We start from the raw sequence: 25,498 nt of genomic DNA on the forward strand, positions 1-25,498 counted from the left end.
ACAGCCCCTGCCGCTCCCACAGCTGCCCACCTTGTGCTACATCTCACTTCTCTTCTCCCACCATAGTCTATACACACAACTCACACCCCTTATGGTACCCAGTGCCAAAGTGTGCTCCAGCACTCCCCTTAAGCACAAGAGTGTCCCCTTTCTCTCTCTGTCCCTCTGACTTTTTTTTTTCTGCTTCCCATCCACATGCTGGACTCCACCACACCTCCCAGGGCTGAATTTCACCTAGCAAACAGGCTGGGCTTCTAGCTTGTCCGAGATCTGACTCACTTGTCTCATCTTCAACAGACGGCGGGTTTTCCAGAACAGAGCTGTTACATAACTTCAGCCAGCTTCCTTCAAGCAGTCTCAGCAGTTCAGCTGCCAAGAATACCGTGCTTTGTAAAACATCATCAAAATTAAAGGAAGGTGTCAAGCTTTATTCAAATTAGCTCTCCCTTGATGACTTGTAGAGACCATTAGTGGTAAAGCAATTTATATTGAGAGGCATCCTTAACTTAAAGTAAGAAAAGTCATAAACCATGAGAGCTGATTAAGGCTCCAAGTCCATTCCAGCAGCAAAACGATGGTATTACAAGTCAGAAATATCTCAACTAGATGTGCCACATTGCCTACGCAGCCTGTAGTTGATGTTGACAAGTATCTGGACTTAAGCCTCCTGGGTCTCATGCCAACCTGCAGATATTCTGCTTAATAGCTTAATAAATGACCAGATTTCTAAAGCCAGAAGCAATTGTAATGATCAAATGACCTTCTACAGGCACATGCCATAGTATTTTAGCAAGTGACTCAAATATTAAGGTCCTGACCGCCATTAAGCTCTAAACCAGAAAGTCTCTGTACTAGAGCTGCAAATGCAGTTAGACCTATTAAACTTTCACAGCTTGTAATACCGTATCATAGATGTTATTAATTGGCAATGGAGCCACAGTTCCCTGTGATAGATCTAAGACAAATGTCTGAGAATGAATTTTCTAAGTAGTTTTTGTTTAAGTAGACAACTAAAGTGGCCAGATGGCAATTTCATGTCACTGGGGGTGCAGCACGCAAGCAGGTCCTCAGCCGCTAAACTCTCTTCTCAATGTCTTATACCTCGGCCTAGAGTACATGCCTGAGCTTGTCAGTCTGCGATGCCAGATTCTTGTTTTCCATGACTCTGCATCTCTCATGATTCTCATGAGTCTATTTTCAGAGTTCCTGTGAGTGAGAGCAGCAGTAATAGTTTACTCATTAGAAATGTCTCTTTCCAATTATAACTGCTATGGATCCAATACATACTGAGAGACATACTTTGTAATTATGGAATTAATTTTCTTCTAGACGATAGAAAGACCAAGGCTTAAAAGCATAGCGTAAAGGGCTTTTTTCTTTTTAATTAAAAAGAGGTTCTCTGGGAGTTTGTATTTCATTCTCTTCAACAAACTGCAGTGTACTGGAACCTGCTGAAAAGAAAAAATTAGAGTAGGTTAAAAGCAAGTGAATTAAAGTTAATGCAAGGGACTTAATATCTGTTATCTACATACCTATTAAAAAAAAAAAGAATTTCTGTTCCTCAAAAAACAAATTATCAGAACTGTGTACTGTAGTTTTTGTTCTGTGACAACTCATTACTAACTCACGAGCACTTTGAGAAGGAAATCCTCCTACAACAAGACACGAATAATGCAGCAGCATGTCTGTCATTAGCATAACAAAAAAAATATCTTAAGTACAAACTCAATTAAAAAAGCAAAATTAATTATACCGCACGGAGATTTCTCCAGAATGGGTCTCAAGCTTAGAGCAATCACTTTAATGTCTGAAGTAGTTCTGCTATTATTTTGACAATTTTTCTCTTATTTTTTCATAACATTGTGTCTCCACAGTCAAGACAGAACCAACTGAAAACTCATCACTGTAGAGCTCCACAGGCTGCCTGCGTTTGGTGTGTTAACTTTGGACAAGGCTCTTCCTCCATCCTTCCCTTATCTCAGCACAGGGACAACCATGGAGCAGACTGACTCGGGGCTGGTGAAAAGTTTCTTGTGTCCAGACTGCTCCCCAAAGCCTCTGCTCGCTTTATCTTCCCGGCAGCCCACCCGTTTCAGGGGATGACCCTGAAAAATCGCACCCCGTTCGGGATACCCAGGGCTGCGCCGCAGGCTGCCTGCCCGGGCCATCCCCCGTCCCCCGCCCCAGTACCGAGCACCCGGGGAGGAGCAGCAGCAGCACCCGGCGCTCAGCCCTCGATTCCCTCAGCGGGGAGCCGCCATAGCCACCGTCGGCCCGGGCTGCCGCTCTCCACCCGAGACGACGCCGTCTTTCGTGGGCCGGCGGCCGAGGGACAGCGGCTGCATCCGCCTCACGCTGCTTCAGCCCTTCCTCCCCCCTCAGTCTGAAGGCCTGATCCAGACGGCGCCGGACAAGATGGTCCCCGTCCCCCTCAACGGCGGCTTTCCCATCAGGAATGAGCCCCTCGGCGACAGACCCGCCCCCACAGGGACCCGGCGGGAGCCTGGACCTCCCCGGCGGGGAGCCCAGGAGTTGGCGGGGGGAAGCCCAGCCCCACCTGCCGCCCGCCCGGCCCTGCTCGCCCCGAGGCGGCCCTTTCCCGCCTGCCAACGGCCCGCCTCGCGCTGGCGGCCCGGCGGCGGGAGCGGGGCGCGGGGAGGGGGGCGGGGAGGGAAGGGCCGGCGGCGCCCGCGCGCAGAAAAGGAGCGAAGCGGGACCGCGCGGGCGGGAGCCCTGCTTGCCGCGCGCCGCCTGCCCGCCCGCTGATTGGACGGCTGCTCGGCCGGGGCTCCCCGGCGGGCCGCCCCTGATTGGCCGGCTGCTGAAGCGATGCCGCTGAGGGCGGCTGGCGGGAGCGGCAGAGCCGCGCGCCCCCCGCTCGCCCCAGCCGGGCCGCCGCCGCCGGGCTGAGGGCGCCGAGCCTCCCGCCGCCCGGGCGGCCGCCCCCTCCCTCCCTCTTTCCCCGGGAGGGTGTCCCCGAGCTGCCGCCCTGCCCTCGCGTCCCGCCGGGGCCGGGAAGCGGCTCCTCTTAAGGGCCGGGCTCAAAGCGCCTTCTGGCTTTGCAGATGGAGGTGAGCGTCCTGGCGCTGCGGGACCTGGCCGGCGGCCGGCCGGGGCGGCGGGGCCGCGCCGAGGGGGCCCAGAAGGTGAGCGGGGGCGCCGGGGCGGGCGGGGGTCCCTCACGCATTACTCCGCTGCTCCCGGTGCGGAGCATCGCGGCGGCCCGGGCGGGGTATGGGGGGGCGGCCGGGAGTGCAGAGCCCGAGCCCGGGGCGACTGGAGTTGAGTTGGCTCGGGCTGGGTGCGTGCCCCGGATCGTGTCCCTCTCGTTCCCCATGGCAACATTTGGGGTGCTGCCCATGGGACCAGCGCAACTGGTCTCTCCTGCCACGGTGGTCTGTACAGCAGCACCTTACCTGGTGGCCCTTGGAGCATAGGGGTGTCTGGCCCTACCATTAGGGTAAAAAGACAATCCAGTAAACCACCCGTGAGTCAAGCCACCGTTGTCAGCAATTGAAGTGATTATACTCTGACATTATTCCCAGGGAAACAGTTTTTAGCTTTCACTCAATAAGTAAAACTCTCTAGGCAATCTCAAGCATCCCAGTGGCTACCACTGAGTAAGGTGGAGGAGACTTTAGTACAGACTCACTGTTCAAAACCTAACCAACACCAGGCCTGACATGACATGGGAATAGTGTGGTCCAGTTATTTAGCAGCAGTTTGACTGTGCTGATGTACATGTCTGCTGTGCTTGCCTTCTGGCCTGGAAAAGTATGCCTGTATCCATACAGTGGCGTTCCTAGGTCAAGAAGCTAAGTAGTGCCACTTGGCAAGGAGCATGCTCGTCATTCCTTTCCTGCCCCGCCAGCCAGGAGACAGGATATCTAATCTCGGGCATACCTTGCTCAATAATGTCTCCTGAACTAGACTAAATTCACGACTTGCTGTCCGTGCTCAGTCTGAGTCTTCCAAAGATCACATAGTTTTTGTCAGACTTGGCTCCTATTGTCTCAGATATTAGTTTCAACTCCTGCTTATATACTGAGTTCATTAAGCCAACCTTTCCTTTCCTCTTGTATTTGTAAGCCATCTCTGCTTGGATCAAGGTGAATCTCGTAGTTGGTAGTTCTACCAACTACCCTTGCCATTTTGTACAATACAGCCAGGAGTTCATGGAATATTGCATCTACTGAAAAAAAAAAAAAAAGAGAGGAGGTGAAAGCATTTCTTACCTTAGCAGGCAATTATGACATACAAGAAATAAAGATCTGAAAGGTTGATACTAGGTGTATACCTCTGTTGTAGTGCCACCACTTTTTTTCATTGTGATATTTGCACAAACATGAAGATTTGAGGTAGTAGAACAGCAGGTTGCTTCAGCTGCCCTCACTGCAGTTCCATTAGCACCAGCCATGGTGAACAGGAACTTGAAGGGAAGGCAGACTTTCACCATTGCAGATTAAGTGTTGATTCACTGCCAAATGTGAAATTGCAAGAATATATTGAGTGCCAACACTATGTGAACATATATTCCAAGAAGTAGCATGGCCTCTAAATTGACCCCTATTTATCACTGTGTGGTAAGTTACAACTGGCTAACTGTTAACTGTAAAAGGAGATATTTATTACATACTTTTGGGTAATTCATAGGTGAATGTATGCAGAAGTGTTCTTCATCAGTGCTCAGAGCACAATGCTTTTGATGTGCCAAATTTGTTTCCAGTTTGAATGCTACACAAGTTCTCCTAGTAAAAGCCAGCTTCAGTTATTACTGGAACTTCTTACTGCTTTCTAGCTAAACTGTACCTGGTAAGGTGATATTTGGAATCACCTATTTAAATATCTATATCAGCTAGTGATAGCTGAATTGTTCCAAATAAAACTTGTGAAAGTTCTTACCGAAAAACAATAGTAATTTAACATTTTCTTTCAGGCTATATTCCACTTCAGAATTGGACTTCTTGCAGCACAAAATAAAATACATAACAATATTCAGCCTCAAAGTTGTCATGCTAGATTTTTAAAACTCATTTTGAAAAAAAAAAAAATGAAGTAGTAATCTCAGTCTGAGCATGAAGACTTGCTCAGTTTGAGACCAACACCAAATAGCCACAGCTAGACCGAAGAGCAAATGACTACAAGCCTGATTTATAGTTTAAAAGCAGTTTGCTGTGGTTCCAAAGGCTTCAGTCCCAATTCCAGCAAATTATAAGCTCTGCTAGCTTTCTGATGATAATGTCTGCTTTGCTTTCTCTCTCTCACTTCGCTCAAGGTGCATGCAATCATTTCAAGGAACTAAATCTAGACACTACTGAGCAATATTAGCTAGAGCTCCAAAAACAGTGTCCTGTTTGTAGGGTATTACAGAGAATCAAGGGATAGCTGGGCTATCCAAGAACAGAACGTTGATCTTCCTGGGCAAAAAGAAACAACTTTCTGCATGGGCATTTCTGGAAATCTGCTCTGTGCCACGTCTAGGATACCTGGACCTCAATTTTTGATATCCCACAAAGAAAGCTATATGACATCCCGTCTACTTAATTCCTTTAGTTTTCATGAAGTATTTGCACTAACAGACTAGGGTGAAATAGTATCTCTTGTTGCTCAAAAATGTATCTCAGCTCAAGGATACCATTGATGCTTTCTTCAGTCAGTCCCTTGACATTAGTTGATCTGTAGTGATAATTCTTGCAGTAAGAGGAAGGGGTAAAATTGGACCCAAAGATGAAATATGAAAAAAGTTTGATTGCAGCTAGGGAATGGAGGAAGCTGAGCTTCATTCAAGAATGATAAAAATCAGCTGATGAATTAGACTTTTCCTTCTAGCAGCTCTTAGCTGTGTTCAGAGAATACAGTTATGGAAACTTTCTTCATTGCTTTGGGCAGCAGATAGTACAGATGCAAAGCTTGCTTCACCTGCACATGAAGCTACAACTGTTTTATTTTGACATTTTATGACAGTCTGAGCTGTATCCCCAGCATGGCTTTTCACTGGGGACCTTTCAAGCAGAACACAGTGTTTTCTTGCTAAGTGTAATACGGCTAATGCATTATTTCAGTTTCAATCCAATTTGGTGATTTACATTCATGGGGAGCACTGTCTTGTAGTAACTGTCAGAGTTTATAAGCCTGGTAGGCCACAAGTTGGACTGGTTGACCTCAGGTTCTGTGATTCAGGGTAGTATCTCATACACATTGCCTCCAGTACGCTAGCATGTAGAATATTTTACCGCTTCCAATGAAGGCAGAAGAATTGTGCTTAATATAGCTATGAATGCCAAGACATGAGTCACTGCAATTACCTTCATAAAAGCAATGAAATTGCTTGTTGGACTGTTTTCTTTCCTGTTGTTTTTAAAGAACTTTTTGTTTTTAATAGGAAAACATATTTGATCGATCCAGGATGGCCCCAAAGACTCCCATTAAGAATGAACCAGTTGATTTATCAAAGCAAAAAGGCTGCACCCCGGAAAGAAATCCAATTACACCTGTTAAACTCACTGACAGACCTCAGCCTGATCCCTGGACCCCCACTGCTAACCTGAAGATTCTTGTTAGTGCTGCTAGCCCTGACATGAGGGACAGGGAAAAGAAGAAAGAGCTCTTCAGACCCATAGAAAACAGTGAGCAGAGTGACACACCTGATTCGTTACAGGTGAGACTCAGAACACAATTACCTTATGTTCAATTAGGACTCAGACCTTCCTTAAGTTGTTCCTCAGTTTTCTTCCAACTGGTCCTTTGCTCCCTATGGAAAACTGCAGAATTGTAAAACATTCCCAAGGACAGTTGCCTACACAGCACTGGCTGAGCAGTAGGACTTTCAAAGACTAAAAAGTAACTGTCTTACTAGTAACTGACCTGAGACCCCTCAAGAGCCTGAATATTACTCAAAAGGACAGTGAAGGAAGTAGAGCTTAAATGTGTAATTTTTCCCAATTTAAGTAGTTCTGATGCTATTTTCTGAACCACATTAGAAAGAAAATTGCCAGGTCATTCTTAAACAGACAGGCAGCATTTGCAATAGCATTTGACAATAGGAGGGCATATTTTTCAATGTATGTTTGAAATCTTATACCTTGTCCACAACAGCCCGACAGAGTGGTCAGTTGAAACCTTTATCCCCCTTTCCATACCAGCCCCCAAACCAGTAGTCAGAGAGCACGGTCAAGTGTTAGGAAGACTTTCACTTGCCAAGACTCAGGCAAGGAGGAGGCCGATCCCTCTCCTCGCTTTAGGGAGTCTCACCATGGAGAGAATGACATCAAGTCGTAATAAGTATCATTACAGTTTTCTTTCTTCAGACTTTTTTTTGTTCCTCCTCTGGTGATTTCAGCGAAAGGAAGATAGTTCTGGGGCCCTCCTACTGAGAAACATCATTTGATAGGTAAACATCACTCTTTAAGTGTAGATTTTACAGCATCTACAGTGACAGTAGTCTGCAGAATTCTGCAGTTTAGGTAGTCATAAAGGAGCAAACAGTTCTCTAAAGATAATTCGTAACATAGCTTCCAGTAAGTAAAAAACAGTCAATGTTAAAGGTTAGTTTATTACCACTCCAAGCCTGCCAAGATATAGCGTTTTTGGGGTGGCTACTATAAACAGTTCAAATATTTTCTAGTTAATAAAACTTACACTTAATAATTTTCTCCACACAGAAATCTGAATTACAACAGGTGTAAGAGTATTACTATAAGAATACCTGATAAAACTCAGATTCAATCACAGCAACAGCCTGCCACAAGGTCACTTAGTCACAACCAACAAAGGACAGTTAAGATCTCATAAGCAAGAAAACATGAATTTCAACAGCTGCCACCACTCTCAGCTTTTCTTTGCCAGAGGGTGAGATTATCTTGTTTTTCCTTTTTTGACACAGAAGCAAAACCACAAAGTTACCACTGCAGAAAAATCCTTCATCATTCTCATTTTGTAATAAATACACATACCTCTTCATATATTCTTGCCATCACAGTTTTTTGTGGTTTTTACTTTTTTTCCCCCTGCAGGGACAGAAAGACCATATTCAGGCCATCCTATAGACTTCACTTAAGCTAACAGCTTGACTGAACTTAAGGTTCAGAGATTGGGTGGTGCCTTTTATAGTCTCCTAGCATCAGTTTCTCCCCCCCACCCCCCCAACCTCCAGTTTTTTAAAGTTATAGAGGCACTGTAAAGGGCAGTAAAATCTCTTGAAAGGTTTTTCAGGAACTCTTTGATGGCTTGTACATCTTCTGGTTTATTAGATCCAGAGGTGTTTGAGGGAATATTCCTCCTCCTCTCAAAAAGGAACATTCCTTCCAAGTAGGATCTTACTATCTGCTAGTCTGGGGTGTTTGGTCTCCCTGTTTTATTTCCTTATGCATAACCATTATTTTATGATCTTGCAGATAGGAGTTTTTCTGTAGATAACTTGGGTGGTGAATTAAAAAGAGCTTGCAAGCAAAAAAGTATCACCCAAGTGCTCTGTGTTTGCAAGGAGTCCATGTTTTTTTTATTATTAGAAAGTCCAAGCTTAAATATTGCTAACATTTGAAATATGTCTCGCTTGGTTATGCCTTGCTTCTAAAACTCTGCACTAAAGGGTTAACATTTATTTTTTAACAGTATGATATGGTAGACGACAGCACGGTTGATGAATTTGAAAAGCAGAGGCCCAGCAGAAAACAGAAAAGCTTAGGACTCTTGTGCCAAAAGTTTCTAGCTCGCTATCCAAGTTATCCGTTGTCAACAGAAAAAACTACTATTTCTTTGGATGAAGTGGCTTCGATTCTTGGTATGTATGCCAGCAAAAATGGGGTAACTGTTCACCTGGAGTAACTCAACAGGAGGGCCTTCAAAATATCAACCTTCTTACAGAGTACATTCAAGGTCTGCCTTTCTTTGGGTCTGAATGCTCTTCTAATCTTACTAATCAAGAGTTGGAAATGCCTAATATTCCCAAGCGTCTTTACTGCTTTATAATGCTACCATTTTGAAATCTGCTTTCTGACAGTACTTTTTACTAGACATATCTGTCCTCCAACTGTTTACCAACTCTGTTCCTTTCTTAAATTTTCAATTTGCTGAACACTGAAGGAGCTGTGAGTTACAAACCCTCTGAAGGAGGACTTACGAACAACAAATTTTGTCAAAATGGAGTGTCTGGGGAAACAATTGCAAACTAGTAGGTGTAAGAAATCAGTTGGGCTTATTGCCTGACTTCAGAAATGTGCCTGACATTGTGTCTTCCAAGATGTCATGGTTCATCAAGGTTATCTTAGCTTTAAATATTGTCTTCTGAGGGGAGGTTACTAGGAGACCTGCAAGAGTAGAATGAGAAAATGTGTTGTGTTGAGGTGGCAAGAAGGTATTCAGTAGCCTGTTTGCTGGGTCTGCTGTTAAGTTTGGTCTTAGGTAAAAGATTAATGATGTATCTGAGAGAAGTAATACAACTTGGGAGAGCGGACTTGGCCACGTCACACCAATAACAAAAAGATCGGGGTCCTTGGAGAGTTAGCCTGTTAGCTAGGATGGGCTTTCAAAATTGGATTTAAACTAAATAAGTATTGTATCTACATTTAGAACTCAGGTATTTAACAGAAAAGAGGTAGCAAAAATGAGGTGTGTCTGTTTTGGGGAAAAAAAGGAACAGAAGAGTGATGTCCGCTGTGACACTGCTAAGAAAGTCCTTGAAATACTTATTTATTTGCCTTGGCAATGGGAAGTGGAAATAGGAGAGAATTCAGATGAAGTAAATATTTAAATAAATTACTTTTTAAATTAATTGTTCTTTTAGATTTTGCAGTTACTTCTTCCTGTATTTGCATGAGATGCTCATGCTCCAACCTTGTACAGCTGAACATGAGTAGTGCTTTATGCTGTGTTGGGAGTGGCACTACCTTTCCTAAATAACTAGAAACTTTGTTTTAAAACTTACTGTTGGGGATTTTACCTCCCAGAAGGGGGTGTGCTTGCTCTCCCTTCGGTTTTCACTTTCTTGCTTGACTGTATCCACTTGCTTCAGGGACCACAAAATCAGTCACTACTGTTGCTGCTCTCTGTGTAACAAATGATGGTTGTAATACAGCTTTTGCTACAAATGTGTATTGCTTTGTTCATTGAAGACCTATGGAAAGCCCATAAAGGGGGCTGTGCCGCTAGTGCCTGTCAGACACCAGGATATGTGTAGCACTCTTGTTTTTCCGGAGTACGTTTCACTCCAAGATCTGCACACACTTGGAAATACTCATGAATTGTTTATCTTAATATCCGTTTGAAGCTGGTAAGTATTATCTGTATTCTCCAGATGGGTAAACAGATACATCAAGGCCTTGCCTTCCACAGGGAAGTCTTTCAAAACCTTTCCCCTTGGCTAGCACTTGTTCTCCTCAGCTCATGTTAACTGTTATGGGATTTCTGGTGCAAGGGATGCCACCAGCTGTATGCTGGTGCACTGTGTTACATATAACAGCATGCTTCAAACAGCGCTGGACACAAGTACTCAGGACAGTGAGCAGAACCACTGGCCTGTTCATATTCAGTTCCCTCAGTCAGACTGAACCCAAGTTGGACGTATTTCGTAGATTTCCCATTGATGCAAACCCAGCCAGCACCGAGGACTTCTTTCCGCTGCATTTGGGAACAGTAGGTCTCATTCTCCTCTGCTTTGCACTTTGTGAAGCCTTTGGTGCTCCTTTGCTTGGTACATGCTTAGCAAGTAATTGTGCCACTGGAAAAGCAAGTGGAGGACCACACTCCCAGTGGTTCCTGTAGGAGTGGGCTTTTATATCTCCCTTGTGTCAGTGCCAGGCGCAGACCCTTTCCTGCCCTCTGTTACACACAGGTATGTGTCTGAGCTCTGAAGGTCTCTGACAAGAAGGGCCAAAGTGCTCTGAATTCCTCTGCCCCTATTCCTCAGGGCAGTCTGGATAAGTCTGAGTGAGGGGGGCTGGACAGACTGCAATCAGTTCTTCTAAACGCAGTGTAGATGCTTTGAGCTGAAGCAATGGTTAGGCCTGCAGTTAACAAAATAGACAATGAACATCATACCATGGGGTTGACCATACATAAGTCAGTTCTTAATTGTGCAAATTTGGATGGATCTAATGTAATGTGTCCAGGTGAACAGTGAAAAATGTATTGTGAACACTCAGTATTAGAAACAGCCTGTTCTCTGTTCTGCTTCTGCTGAAGAGCACATTAAAACTACATGAGCATCTATGTCTTTTTTATTTCTTCCCTTCTTAAAACAGGAGTTGAGCGGAGACGAATTTACGATATAGTGAATGTCCTGGAGTCATTGCACTTGGTTAGCCGTGTGGCCAAGAACCAGTACTGTTGGCATGGGCGGCACAACCTAAGTCAGACTCTGAAAACGCTTCAGGAAGCAGGAGAGGTGCAGTATGGAGAGCTAATGACCTTCCAGCACAAGGAGCAGGACTTGGACTACAAATTTGGAGAACGGAAAAAGGAAACTATTCCAGATACTCAAGATGGACCGTTACTGGACTTTTCAGAACCAGATTGCACCTCTGGTAAGATAACTAACGTGTGTGATGTGATACACAGACACAAGTCTCTTTCTCCAGTTTATTATGTGACTTTTTCCCTTGCTTTACTTTTAAATTAAATAATTTTTAAAAAATATTCTTTGCAAAACGGTGCTCAATTCACTGTGGGGGTGACAGAATTCTTCCTTCCATCCTGTCCCTACCATGGATTTCAGGACAGATTTTCCTTCTGTCCTCCAGACTGGCAGGAACTTTTTCCAGACACTCTAGTTCTGCATTCCCCACCTGTACCTGGCAGTAAATGCTTTATCCCGACAGAAGGTGCCATCTTCCATTTGTCCAGTGTTTGCATACTGCCCATATAATAGATAGTGTTGAAGTTGCAAAGTCCTTTGGGGTCACAAAATTACAGTGGTGCAAAACTGTGCAACGTAACATAGAATCAGCTTTGGAATCTGACTTCCTAAAAGCTACTTCTGCAAGCTTTCATTTTTATTGCCTTTTGAAGAGAGACTTCCGTCTGCATTATTCAGTTATTTGCTGCTTTTCAAAAGATTTCTGCTTCCGGACAAGGAAATACTTTACTGCTTTTGTGTGTGAGAAACCTACTTGTTAGTTTTCTTGCTGTGATGGATGACGTATGCTAAGAGGCTTGGGTATTATTTGTAACACAGCATCTGCAAACAGCAGAAAGGACAAGTCGTTGCGGATTATGAGCCAAAAGTTTGTCATGCTGTTCCTTGTCTCCAAGACCAAGATAGTCACTCTGGACGTCGCAGCAAAGATACTGATAGAAGAAACCCAGGATACAGTGGACCACAGCAAATTTAAAAGTAAGCTGGCTATTGACGGACCAATGAATCAGTCAGTGAGTAAAGGAAACAGGGCCATGTTTGGACTGACTCCAGTAGGTAACAACAAGAGCAGGTCGGGAATCTTTTGCTGACATATGGTCTAGAGTTTTTTTAATTGCAAATGCCAGTTTATGAAAACAGAGCTTGGGGTGGGGAAGAGACAATTTGACAATTATCTCCAAGTTTTAGCTTCAGAATGAAGAAAAATCTTTTTTGTTGTTGTTTGAATTTTTTTCATACTTTAACTCTGTTTCCTGTACTGTTCTGAATGATGTTTCAGAACTTGTTGAAATGAAACATTGTTTAATTTTACGGAATTCATTTTCTTTTCTGCAGAAATGTATTACTTCTCCTTTTCACCCTAGAAATTTTTCACAACTGGATGGCACAGTTTGCTTTTCAGTTAGTGGGCACTAGTACTTAGATGCCTTGGACAACATGGAAAAACTCAGCATTAGTAAACAGTTCTTCTAAAATAAAGACTTTTATTTTACATTTTAAAGCACTTTTAAAATAAAGAACTTGCACTTCAGTCTTAAAATTCTACCCCAAATACTGTGAAGGATGTGAGAAGTTTAGCTGGGCAACCTGTGGGTGTCATATTTAGCTCAAACATGTTATTTATTGGAGTCACAGAGATTTTTCTAAGAATGTTACATTTTTAAGATCATAAATATGTGTCCTCTTTTGCCCAAGTGCTTGTTTTTATCCCACGTGGAGGTAGCTGCCTCTTCTGGGCAAGCTGCTGAGCTACCTCAAAATGAGATAGGTGAGCTTAAACCTGAGCAGCTAAGATAGGTGAACAGCTAAGATATGAAGAAGCAACAAGAAGCAGGTGGGAGCTGGCATGGCAGGCTTCACAGGAGGAGGCTTAAATCCATCCCAATTTGATTTTACCCACCTTGTCTATGAAAGCTGATATTCTGGAATGAAATTACCATGTAAATATGTACTGTACATTGTAAACATGACTGTCTTGACTATTTATGCCCTTTCTTGTTAGCAAAGGTACGAAGACTGTATGATATTGCCAATGTTCTCACCAGCCTAGGCTTGATCAAGAAAGTTCATGTCACGGAGGAACGAGGACGCAAACCAGCCTTCAAGTGGATTGGGCCTGTGGAATTCCCTGGAAAGACTGGTAAGTTGTGTAGTTCCCATCTCCTTTCTTTTTATTTTGATAGTCCCTTCCCAAGTGGCAATAGGTTGTTTTCCATGGGTAGAGTGGCTTGGGATTCATTGTCCACCCTCTGATTATTAACTGCTGGCCAGCTCAACATTGTTAGACTTTATGCTGAGAGTATGGAGCTGTCAAGGGATGTTGAAGGATACTGTGTCTTGCTGGTATTTTTACACCAACTTACATAACTGTATGAATTGTAAAGCAATGTCAGATAGTGCCTACATCTCCAAATCCTACAGCTCCAAACACACAGCTTTTCTGGGTTGCAAAATCTCTGTAATTCCATCATAACTAGACAGTGAATTACTGTCTTGTAAGGGGACTTACCAAGGTAGAGTAGGGCTGTTTCTTGCACGTGTCCCCTCATACAAAATGTTTATCTGCAAAGAAGGAGGCAGTGGGACAGAGCATCTCTAAGCTGCTGATTCTTGGCTAGAAGCCAGAGCAAAGGAAAGTCCTTTGCTAATATATTTGGGTCAGGCCAGTGCCAGGACCAAGTAGAAGTGAAGGATAGTCTTCATGCCATCTTAGTACCCTTTCTTCTCTTGGCTATGCATACTAGACTGTAGCTGCTACTCCAGCTGCCATGGAATGGAAAGGTGGGAAGCCCTTATCTTGTCTATCAGAGCTTAGGTCTGCTTCGGCGTTGTGGAGTCTGGGATCGTATAGAGGTTACCTCTTCTCTTGTGGCCAAGTTTGGTAACATGGCAGAGGCCTAAATGATGAGCTGTGTTCCCTGAAGGACTATTGTAAAAAATTGTGTTCCTACAGATGAGCCGAGAGGGAATAACCCAACATCTGATCCTCTGCCACGGACGCAGAGAGGAGTCTGTGCCCCATATCAGATCTGTGCTACTGGAAAGCAAAGGTTTACACGTCATGCTTCATTTAACGGCGCACAGCCTTGTGAAGAAACCAGAAGGAAGGTCAGTTCTGAGCCCAACAGCCCACGTCAAGAGAGGCAAGGTAACTACTGAGGAAGCATGTTCTTTTGTATCCCACTGGATCTGCCCAAATGTGGGCCCACCAATTTAAGGCACTTGACTGGGGGAATCAGCCTGATTAAGTGAATTACTCTTAGGAGGTGCCTGTATTTCTACTGTCCATGTGATGAGACTTCTGGCTTGGACCCTCCCGTCAAGTGCCTAAAGTTAGATGAGATGAATCTGGGCCATACTGCCTTGAATCTGCAGTTTGTTTTTTGGTAAATGTTTCTGTTCTTCACTAACTGCAACTATATTACAGCTTCTGTTAAAATGTGATATAGATAAGGAAAGATTCTTTAGCCACAAAAGCTTGCTTTATTTTATGGTTCCTAATATAGTGGAATTTACTGTAACAATCTAATGGATAGCTGTTAAAACAGATAAAGCAATTACAGGGCTTTTCACAGTTCCCTGTTATAGGAAATTATGATGTCAAGCACCTCTCCGGTGGGACTGAGAGTTCTGAGTGTCTTGCATGTTCTAGCTCTAGGTGATTAGTGGGTGTTATAAAAATGTGCCAGGATAGAAAAATTATATCAATTATATGGCCAGCATCAAAATATACTTGGTAAACCTACCTGTTATTAATTGAATGCTCCTTTTTCTTTCAGCCTGTATTGTGAATTCAGATGAATATTGCTCCAAAATGATAAATCTAGCAGCTGTCTGCAGGCAGAAAATAGAGGAAGATACTAGGTAGGTTGGTCTTAACTTCCGTCCGGTTTTAGCTTTGTGCTTGTTATGTTTAGTTCAGGGCTAGATTTCATTGATGAGAGTAAGATAGAAAATTGCCAGATTCTCATTATTTTAATGCTGATAGGTCTCAGCATGGCTTGCTTTATTTTTTTTCAAGTGATCCCCCTTGTAAACTGTTCAAAAGTAGTGGTTATTGGGGTGGAATTTTTCCATGTTTATGTTCAGCAATGTACCTGTTTGCTTTTAAGGATAAAATAGAGTTTAATTTTGGACTAAATATTTTTCCCCTTTTCATTACTTTTTTTAGGAATAAAGCTTGTGCCACAGAAACAATATTAAATTCAGTAAGGAACCCAAGCACAACCTCAACTCTCTCCCTTCTTCCAGTTCCTGGGGACTCTGATTTTTGTGTTAACCCTTTGCCTCAGGCAGTTTTCCCTATGGTTCAGGCAGACGTGCCAAACCTCGCGCTGCTAAATGGGGTCAGCAGCCAAAGTCTACATCCTTCCATGCCAGCAGCCTCCAAAACAGAAGATGGAAAACCTACCCTGCTCCCCAGCCAACCCTTCCTGTGCTTTCCGTCTTCATCCCTTTTTATGTTTTGTGGTGGTCTTCAGGAAAATAACTTGAGGGAGACCCTGCCCACCACAGGAGAGGTGGGAAACAGGAATGCAGAAGCTCAGGCTGCAGTACCTCCAGCTGCCTGCCAGAAACGCAGCTCCCACAAGTGCACATCGCCCTTTGCACCTGTAGATGATGAAGAGCCAGCTGCTAAAAAGCAAACCATGGAACAGCGTGATGTGCCCCTCTCACTTGTAGTACCCAAGGTAAAGATGTGAATTTCATTATCACTTAGGCTTCCTGTTAGCAAGGAAAGACTTTTTCCTAAGACAGTGTTTTCAGAAGTGAAAATTCACTGCACCACTCTTGTTACAGATGTAATGCTGCCTCCCACATGTTAATAAAATTGTAAGGGTGCTGTGTCAGGAAGTATAGGCATTAACTGGGAGATGTTTTCACACTACCAGGGGAAAATGGACTGTGGTTGCTTTGCATACGGAAGTGATGGTCAGCTGTTCTTTGGAATCAGTGTCATGATCATTGTCTTCAACAAAAGGCCTGCCAGAGGGGAAGAAATCAATGTGACTGTTACTCCTCATCTTCTTCTGTTAGCTTGGGCTTTCCCAGACAGCAGCAGCATTGCTTACCCTAGTGAGCTATGGCAAATGTGTTTTGTACTTTTCCCCTGCTCTCCAGCCTGAGTCCCTCTCTCTCAAGCTCAGTGTCGCCCACAGCAGGCTGGTGAGAGAGGAGATGATGGTGAAGGTGAAGTGCATCTATCTCATGGTTTTCTTAACTACTGAAAATGAGGGTCAGGCTCAAGGTGTTTGAATATAAGCCATTTGAAACAGGTGTTTTTCCTTGTCAATAAAGAGAAATGAATCCCTAAGTTCAGGTATTTCTTATCTGGTGTCTCCAAGTACTGAGAGCGAACAGCAGCACAGGGCTTAGGCATCACAAACAAAATTTTTAACTTAGTGACTTGCTAAGGAGTTTTGTGCTGCCCCTTTCGCAGGTGCACATTTTGCTCTGTAGCTGAGGGAAGCGTATGAGAGACATTATACTGTGCTATTTCATTTTGGACTTGTCATTTCCTCTTTTGTTTTTCCGTAGAAGCCTTTTGAGTCACTCAAGGCAGAATCTATCCCAGGAAGTGGTTGTACACCTGCTGTACATCTAGAAGATTTTCATCTTGACCTTGCAAGTCCTGCTGCTCCAGAGGCTGCAGACAAGGAGTCTACTAAGCCTTTAGATTCTCGGGAGCAAGAAAAATGGTCTCAGAATAACAACCCTGATGAACCCTCTCCAGGAAAAGAGCACATCTCTAAAGAAAATGCCAATCAACCTTTCCTACCACAGTATCTTTATGTTCAGCCTACTTCTGGTAAGGACAGCCCTGAGATCCGGAGGCATCAAACTTCTGCATCTGTTCACTGAGCTGTTCAAATAGGGAGATCTACAGATAGGTGAATAAGTCTATATGTGGCACAAAAACTGTCAGCAGTTCTCTGTAGTAGTTTAATAGCTCAGAATTCTTTTGACTACAGATGAAATGTTGCTTCTCTAAAAATATGAGCATTTTTCTGAGGTACCCAAAAATTAATAGAGATAAGTAATGTGTGTTTTACATGCTTGAACTATGTGCAGCAAAAAAGACACCTACCCAGCATTCAAATCTCAGGGGAGCCGGAAGTCTAGGTTTGGCAGTAAGGCAGCCAGAATAGTACAATAGCATTTCCCTCAGTGGGTGAATTTAGTCATCTGTGAACTTTGTCCTGTCTTGTCACGTGGATCATCGGGATAACCCCACAAAAACTGAGACACTGTGAGTGTAACCTGGCCTGCTTGTAGGACACAGTAGGGATGGCGAGGAACTAGCTGAAAGTATCGCAAAACGGTGTCCACCATTTTTTGTGCCTGTGTTTGTGTGGAGTGGAAGAGTCTCTTGTGGGAATGGGATACGTGTGGCAGATTTCCATGACCACTACTTTAGTGTTTGACTCACTTGTGGCACAGAGTGAGGTCTGTGGGATTTCACTTACAGGATGGAGATGCTCAGTTTGAAAATGTTAATCTTGATGTTTTGGAAGGCCAGATAAACTGGGAAATGGAGGAGCTTCTGTTTCAAAACAGTATTTCAGCTGTTTTCAGGAAAATGAGAGTCTTCGGGGTATATCTTTTTGGGTGTTTTCCATTTGCTGGGGTTTTTTTCCTCATTTTTAATGAGCAGCGTATATATTTTCACGTAGCAGAGGATATGATTCCTGTTAGTGAAAAAAAGAGTTTGTTTAACCAATATGTTGCTTGTAACTGAAGTTAGAAGCAGAAAATATCAAGGTGTGTGGTTGATACTTAACATGAACAAAGTAAACAGATGCACATAGAGTGAACAGGCAGTAGGTAGGGAGGTGGAGGCAGGTAGAGAAAGGAAGCTTGACACAAGAGTCGTGGGTTTGTAACAGTTTTCTTCCTTCTTTTTTCTTCCTTTTGTCACAGTTTTCTTCCCAGGCTTTTTCTTTGTTGTCATCCCTCTTTCCTGTTCTAGATGAAGTTATAATAGCTTAATTTCAATTTGTCAACTGTATTAATGCCTTGCTTTTTCTCTCTTTGGTTTAGGATTAAGCAGTTTTAATTTCCTGTTCTCTGCAAACCAAGCCCCTGGTGCCTTCAGCCTGGCTGCAAGCCAGTTACCTTCTATGAGCATCCCCTGTGTCGTGGTGCCGTCAGCAGCCATGGCTTCATTCCCTGTCGTCTGTTCTCCTACAGTCACTGGTCCTCTTTCCCCAGTTCCCGATGGCTCCTTCTCAGCTGCCACCTCCATGAATTTCAGTGTGTCTGGCCTGGCATCAACAGCACCTGTTTTCATAGGCACCACGGCAGTGGTTACCCCCAAGGTCTCACCCACGCCTTCGGTGGATCCCCAGCAACCAGCTCACCCCACTCTCCACCTGAGTCCTGTTCTTGCAAGGTCTTGCGGTGCCGTTAAACTGGACTCCCCCGTGTGTATGGGGCATCCAGTGACTGTTCTGAAGCTGCAGCAGGTAAGAGCCAAAAGTGGTTGAGTGAGGATGAAACAGCGGTGCCAGGTCACTGGGACCGAAGGCAGCTTGCACTGCAGGCTGGTGCTGGTGTGTCAGAGTGGGAAGCTGGCACACTGGGAGCTGGTGTCTTCCACTTAGTTTGCATATCCATCTGCAGTAGCGGCAGGGCTTGGGACGGTGTTAAAAACTTAGCCCAGCATAGCATCTCTAGCCCTGAATGGTGAAATGGGGAGTTTTAAAAATTTCACAGGAATTTTAAAATCATAAAAGTCTTAATCTTTAAAAATCTTATGGGAATAGAGGAAAAAATGAGCTACAGGGTTTTTTCCCCAGAAATCCGAGTCAATATTTTTTCCCCATTTGACACCATCGTTGTGTATTATGCAATGGCTACAGAAACACATTAGGAAGACAGGAGGATTGTTTGTCATAATTCAGGAGTTAACTGGCTGCAACGCTGCTCAGGCAGTAGTGTCCTGGGTTACCTCCTCACCCCTGTTCCGATCTCTGTTCTGAAAACAATTATTGTGAGTTTTGTTGATCTTTTTATAAAGGTATTTTTTCAAAATTCTACCACGTTGCAAGTTAGAAAAAAGAGAAATTTAGAAGCGAAGGACTCATTTATCTGAACTACAGTCAGTGACAAAACAGTCATGTCACAGTGTGTTACCTGGGTCTTTACAACTATTAGCAGTTACATTTTGGCACTGCTTTAGCTTACATTCTTAAATCTGTGATTTGTTTTCCTGTTGTCTAATGCAGTCACAAATAGATTGAACTTCTGGAAGCTTTATGAGTGTTACTTTATGTTTATCTTGTTCGAGCTTTAGAAAAAGCCTTAAATAGAGACTGGTTGGCAGACGATCTGATTAGAGATACTAACATTAGAGGTTGTGGTAGAGTGACACTTAAAACACAAGTGGCCAGGGTTTAGGAGACTAATTTTAGATCTGCTTCGATGCTAACAAATAACAAAATTGAGTAAAACATCAAGGAAGGGAAAGAGCCATTTAAGCTAAAGGACAAGATTGGCATAAGAATGAATGAGTATGAACTAGTCGTGAATACATTTAAGTTGGAAATGAGATAGAGGCTTTCAGCTTCCAGAAATGATGTACTGGCAGACATCTCCAGAACAAAAAGGGGTAAAGCCTGTAGCTTTTTACGTGGAGCTTCTGAAAGGATGTGTGATGTGGTTCCCTACAGTAGCAGGGTACAGGGCTTAATGTCTACAAGCTGTCTTCTGTTTGTGTGCTTGCATGTGAGCTTTGACAACACCCGATTGAATCACCTTGGTTTTGTTTCACAAATAGCCTTCGTCAACTCCTCTCACTCCCAAGAGCATTCGTCCTGCACGTCATGAAGCATTTTTCAAAACTCCCGGAAGTCTTGGAGGCCCTGTTGCATGGAAGAAAAATGAAGGCAACCAGACCAGAAATGCCAGCTCTGTGCAGAGGAGACTGGAAATCTCTAGTACCAGCCCTGACTAACTCCAGTCATTGCAAAGGGTGGGCAGATTGTCCTAGGACCCTGTATCCATTACAAGAGAACAAGCTCTTACCCGACAAGAGGATGTATGTTAAAATGTCATCCCTTTTGGCTTGCTTCCCTGCTATCTATTCACCCACCCATTCTATTAACCACCACCCTCACAAATCATCCTTGATACGGAAAACCTTTTACTGAGTTGTTCCTTCGGTACTGATTTGAATTCAGATGCTGTGCTTCACATGGCCTTGCGGGCATCAAATTGTATTTGTGGTTTTAATTTGGAAAACTGTTGCTGTGAGGAGATGCAAACAGGTTTCCTTGGAGTCCCCAGGGGTTCTTTATTCATGGTTTTAAGTGTGATGTCTAGCACTTATCTGGGGTAAGCGTTTTTTTTGCATGTACTTGACTTACCCTGAGTAAATCTGTGGTGAAAATGATAAACTCGTGCAGTTGTGAGAACAACTGCTTCCTTGGTTCCAATCTGTCAAATCCTGCCTCTGCAGTGCACCCTCATGCTATTTATTTTGTACGTTGGAGTGGGATTTAGTGCAAAAAAGTTTTTTTGCAGCTTCAGAATACAGATTTTCTCAGGGTAGGATTACTTGAATGTCAGTTGGTTGTTGTACAATTTGCCCAGCACTTGTGGTTAGAAAAAATTAATCATAACTTAACACAATATGACTGAATGTATACATGTGAAAAATATTAAGACCAAAATAACTGTGAATGTTAACGTTTTTATAATTGTGTTAATGAACTGTATTAGTCCTTGGGTTGTTTTTTTTCGTTTACTCTGAGCAAAATGTAAAAGTTAGATGTAAAGAATACAAAACCTGGTTCCTTAAATAAGTTTAACGAAGTAATTTGAGAGTGGCAAGCCACTGAGAGGCCTGTGCTAAGATTTCATCTCCTGTTAAATATATAGTCTAGGCTTTATGAGCAAGGAACACTGGTAAGTCATTAACCGCATGATTAGATTCAGTCTAAGCTGAGTCTATTTAAGTGCCTATTTAGCGGTTTACTGAAGTCTACTTAAGGGGTATGTACTTAAGTGCCTAAATCTTCACTTACGGGAATTTCATAACTAGTTAATAGCGCATTTGAGCGTACTTGGAAGATAAGGGAGATCTTATCTTTTAGTGCACATCTATCTAAACCATTAAAAGAATCTGAAAAGAGCAGGAGCCGTGAATTTTGGAAGTGGGAAAAAAATTATCTGTATTCCTTAGGAGAAGATAAAGAGGAAGAAAAGTCTAACAGTTAACACTCAGACTCGTCAAATGATGCATGGTGCTATTAATAGTATAGGACATAATTTTAAGAGTTAATGCTCTTATGCTTGGGTATGTTTTCACTGGTGCAGCAATCTGCAATTAAATTTGTGTGGTTTCCTGTTTAAAAGATAGAAAGTGTTGCTGTTGACATCACGTTACTCTGGATTTTTAGCAAACATAGGGCCAGCATTGTCAGCTCTTCTCTCACTGGTACTGGTACTGGTTTTCCAAGGGTAGATACACCGTCGGATGTGCTACTTCGTTGGTTAAGGGAGGCTAGGACTTTGGGGGTTGGGGATTTGATAAGGTTTTTTATTTTTATAATGAAATGTATTATGAAAATGGAGTTTAAGAAGGAATTTTAGTGAAGCTGGGAGTTTGAGTAATGTGGCCTTATCTTAGAATAGACCAATAACAGCCTTATAAGGAGGGCTGCTAAGCCCTCCTTGAAAGAAAATCTATAGTAGAATTATCACAGGAAATTTCAGGGGTGGTAAAGAGGAATCTTCAGACTGCTAAATTTTAAGGTGGTCTTCTTTGTTGGTTTTTTTTTTTTATTACACTACAGTTGTGAAAGTTTACAATTTTTGCTTCTGAATTATTTCTTCTTATACGCCCACTTAAAATAATTTCACTTTGAAAAGCAATGTGTGATCGGCACGGTGCTGCCCCTGCACTTCTGCTAGCATGCATTTGTTGCCATTGGGGCTGGAAACAGGGTGCTGGGGTTCAGGAGGACATGGTGGACGTTGATTCTCCAGACCTTGTCTTTTCTCCTCCCCTCTTGTACGGTGCAGCCTTTTAGTGAAATGGCAGCTGGGAGCAGAGAGGAGGATCAGAGCTAATGTTGCCTCTTCGCTCCAGTTGAAGCATCATTGCAAAAATTGCCTCGCTTTATCGGTAATGTTATTCTGTGCCATAACTAACCTAACTATACTTGAAAATGCAGGGACTGAAAATGGATCTTCGGTTTTCCAATTTCTGCTTCCAGTTTTGTGTTTCCGTAAATACAGCAGGTCTGGAAATGAGGATCGACTCCCTCACCATCAAAGCTGTTTGATGGGTCATGGTTGCGAAAACAGATTTGGCCCTGGGAGAAAAAAAGGGGGTTGATATGCTGTCTTGTTTTTGTCAATGCAAAATTCTCACTAAAATAGGAGTGGGACCACCAAAGCAGTCAGGCGGCCAAGGGATCAATGCTACTTGCCATACCTGAGCTGCTGAGCTAGACCGGCAAGGGGCAAGGGTTGTCAAGAGGGACTGAGTTTCCCTTTCCTATCTTTGCCTTCCTTGAAAGCTAAGAAGTGAAATAAACTAGGAGCAACTCGTCAGCAAAATAGCTTTGGAGAAGCAGAATTTGTATTTGCACTGAGGCAAAGTGCGTACCCAGGATGTTCTGCAGGGTTTGTGAAACCTTCCTGTCCCAAGACAGTTGCTGAGGAGGGTAGGCGTATAACTTATACTTGAATCTACCTGCCACGTTTACATTTCTGATCATCGTTTGTAAATTGGTGCTATTTCTGTATTTAAAAAGCTGTATTTTTAATGTAAAGCTGCTTCCAGTTTGTATCTTTGCACTGCTAGTTTAATATAGATATTAATTTTATTGCTGTTTGTAACTTTTCTTCAGTGATTAGGTGTCCTGCTTTTCCTGCTCTCTAGCCATCTTTTTAGCTGTCTGCGTATACCTTTACTCCAATCACACTGTTGGGTTGAATTTATATATTTTTTTTAATACTATCTTTTAGCAAAATATTAAACTTTTACAGAATAAACATGGAATTAAAAGTGAGACTGAGGCTGTGATTTCAGTATGGACGGTGCTCTTGGAAAGAAATGCCCATCCACCACACATCCAGGTGAGCGGTCCCTGTTGGATGTGAGCACCCAGGGAGTAGCAAGAGGACAAACAGCTCGCCCAAGCACGGGCACGATACCCACTCCAGCTTCTTGCAGGCACAAAGGCCGGTACGATGTGGTTCTTAAAGTCCTGCAGCTGGGTAGGGGAACACCTGGTGGCCCTGGCCCAAAACCATGCGAGGTGATCCCCAGCCCCACCACCGGGCGGGGCCCAGCTCCCAGGCACCCCGCAGACCCAGCATCTCTCGGCCCGGCTCTCCAGATGATGGCAGCAATGCCTGCCCGGCCACCAGCCGCAGGCACCCAAAAGCCAGGCAGCCCCTGACGCAGAGGCCGGTTTCCCACAGGCGGAAGCCGGCGTTTGCTTTGTCTGTGCTTAAAACCCACCAACCACTCATAAAAAACAGAAGGAACTGGAGAACGTGGCCCCAGCCCCGTTTCTTTTCCCTAATCACGCACACACACGTAAGACACAGGTCAGCCCAAACCCGCGTTTGTTCGCATTAAAATCAGTGGCAGGTTCTCCAGCGAGTCCAGTATTGCCCTCTTCCGCCCCACAATTTGGAGAGACGTGAGTTAACGTCCCGTGTCACCAACAACAGCTGCAAAACACCTGTGAGTTGCAACTGACCGAGTTCCTCAAAAACTCATTTCTAAAAGCAAAACTCAGCAGCTCGCTTAATGTTGTTATGGGTTGTTTTTTTTGACCTGTGACTCTACCAATAATAACTTTCCCTTTCAAGTGACAGAGGAAGGACAATAATAAGATGTAATATAGTATGGGAAGCACTAACAAGCCCTAACCCCACTCCAGCCCCACTGGCAGGACCGTGGCCGTTGTTTCCTTAGGGAGGAGCAGGGCTGTAGCTTCTAGGAGTTCTCATCCTCACTGGTGCGCTTAAAATTTCCCCTTTTGAGGTAAAAAATAACTAGAGGGGAACGTCGTGGATGAATGTCTTAATGCTCCACAGCCTGGGCTGGGCAGCCCAGAGCCAGCTGGGAGACAAAAATAACCTCCCAATGCTGGAAGGTGTCGAACGCTGCCGGCAATCCTGGTCGGAGGCAGAAGCAAAAGAAGCCTCCAACCAGCGGCAGAGCGGAGCCTAGGGACAGGCAGGTCTCCACCGGCCACCTTGGTCAACAAGGAGGGTTTCCTGAGAGATCTTTGAGTCACAGCAGCGCTTTCTCCTTCCAGCCCACAGAGCTCCTGAGCGAGGCTCCCTGGCCTGCATAATAGTTTAAAATTTAATAGCTCAGGATGTAAAGGGGTGAAAAGAAAGGCTTCGTACACAAATGAGGCAAAGCTAAGGCATGCCGACTGTGATACTCTGAGAAGATCCATGTGAACAGTAAGCATTAACATCCAGATTCCTTCCAAATTCATTTATTGCAGCAGCAATGCCATGAGAATTCAGGATATTTAGTCAAGCGCTTTCTCCAAGGCCTCCTGGAGCGACGAAATGAATCCTAATGGTGTCAGTCAGCGCCGGCTTAAGCTCCGAGACCCCAAAGCCTTCTCCTGCTCCCCTCGGAGGCCATGGTGACTTCGCTGGTGAGCGGGGAAACGGCTGCATTGCTTGTTTGCAAACTGCCGTGACCTCCACGTCTCATATCACGGGACCTCCCAGGGGACTAAAAGGTCCGCCTCAGCCAGAGCTCCTCCATTTTCCAAATAAATAAAGTTCTCGTTTTCACCCTGAACGTTAGACGCCAGATTTTACGCCTTTCCCCCCTGTCTCTGTCTGGATATTTGTCACCCTGGATGTGACAGCAGTTTAATTTCATCAATGACATTCCAAATTTGGGTGGGAGGGGTGCATGAAACTTGTTTTTTTTCCGACAGTTGCTTTCTTGTTTCAGAACTGACAGCTGTGAACCGGCAGTTTACGGACTTACCCCCCGGTTGTGGCGCGGTACTGAGGGCGCTGCCGGGGCATCAAACAAATCCGCAATACATTTAAAATACTGCAACTTGGTATGTGCCTGTAATGACGGCTGAAACAGGCCAGTTTGGAACAGGGTTAATCTTTTGGGAAGAAAAGGGAAACAATTTAAAG

The 25,498-nt window shown here is 43.9% G+C and overlaps 1 protein-coding gene across 1 annotated transcript; it reads left to right on the top strand.

Moving 5' to 3' along the window:
• The first annotated feature begins 2,909 nt into the window (after window positions 1-2,909).
• On the top strand, window positions 2,910-23,275 carry E2F7 (E2F transcription factor 7). The gene is made up of 12 exons (XM_063323992.1): window positions 2,910-3,146; window positions 6,383-6,658; window positions 8,611-8,779; window positions 11,238-11,519; window positions 12,170-12,328; window positions 13,353-13,490; window positions 14,304-14,498; window positions 15,130-15,214; window positions 15,522-16,041; window positions 16,889-17,159; window positions 18,392-18,816; window positions 20,130-23,275. Exons 1-12 carry the CDS (start codon window positions 3,066-3,068, stop codon window positions 20,304-20,306), a joined length of 2,778 nt encoding a protein of 925 aa, XP_063180062.1. The 5' UTR covers window positions 2,910-3,065; the 3' UTR covers window positions 20,307-23,275.
• Window positions 23,276-25,498: the final 2,223 nt, after the last annotated feature.

The sequence above is a fragment of the Chroicocephalus ridibundus genome, chromosome 1, assembly GCF_963924245.1.
Source record: "Chroicocephalus ridibundus chromosome 1, bChrRid1.1, whole genome shotgun sequence".
Classification (NCBI taxonomy): Eukaryota; Metazoa; Chordata; class Aves; order Charadriiformes; family Laridae; genus Chroicocephalus; species Chroicocephalus ridibundus.

Bases quoted from the DNA above. Each gene is read 5' to 3' on its own strand.
- E2F7 (XM_063323992.1), top strand. From the start codon at position 3,066: ATGGAGGTGAGCGTCCTGGCGCTGCGGGACCTGGCCGGCGGCCGGCCG. The intron at 8,780-11,237 runs GTATGTATGCCA...TTCTTAAAACAG, and splicing joins TGAAGTGGCTTCGATTCTTG to GAGTTGAGCGGAGACGAATT. The intron at 11,520-12,169 runs GTAAGATAACTA...TTTGTAACACAG, and splicing joins AGAACCAGATTGCACCTCTG to CATCTGCAAACAGCAGAAAG.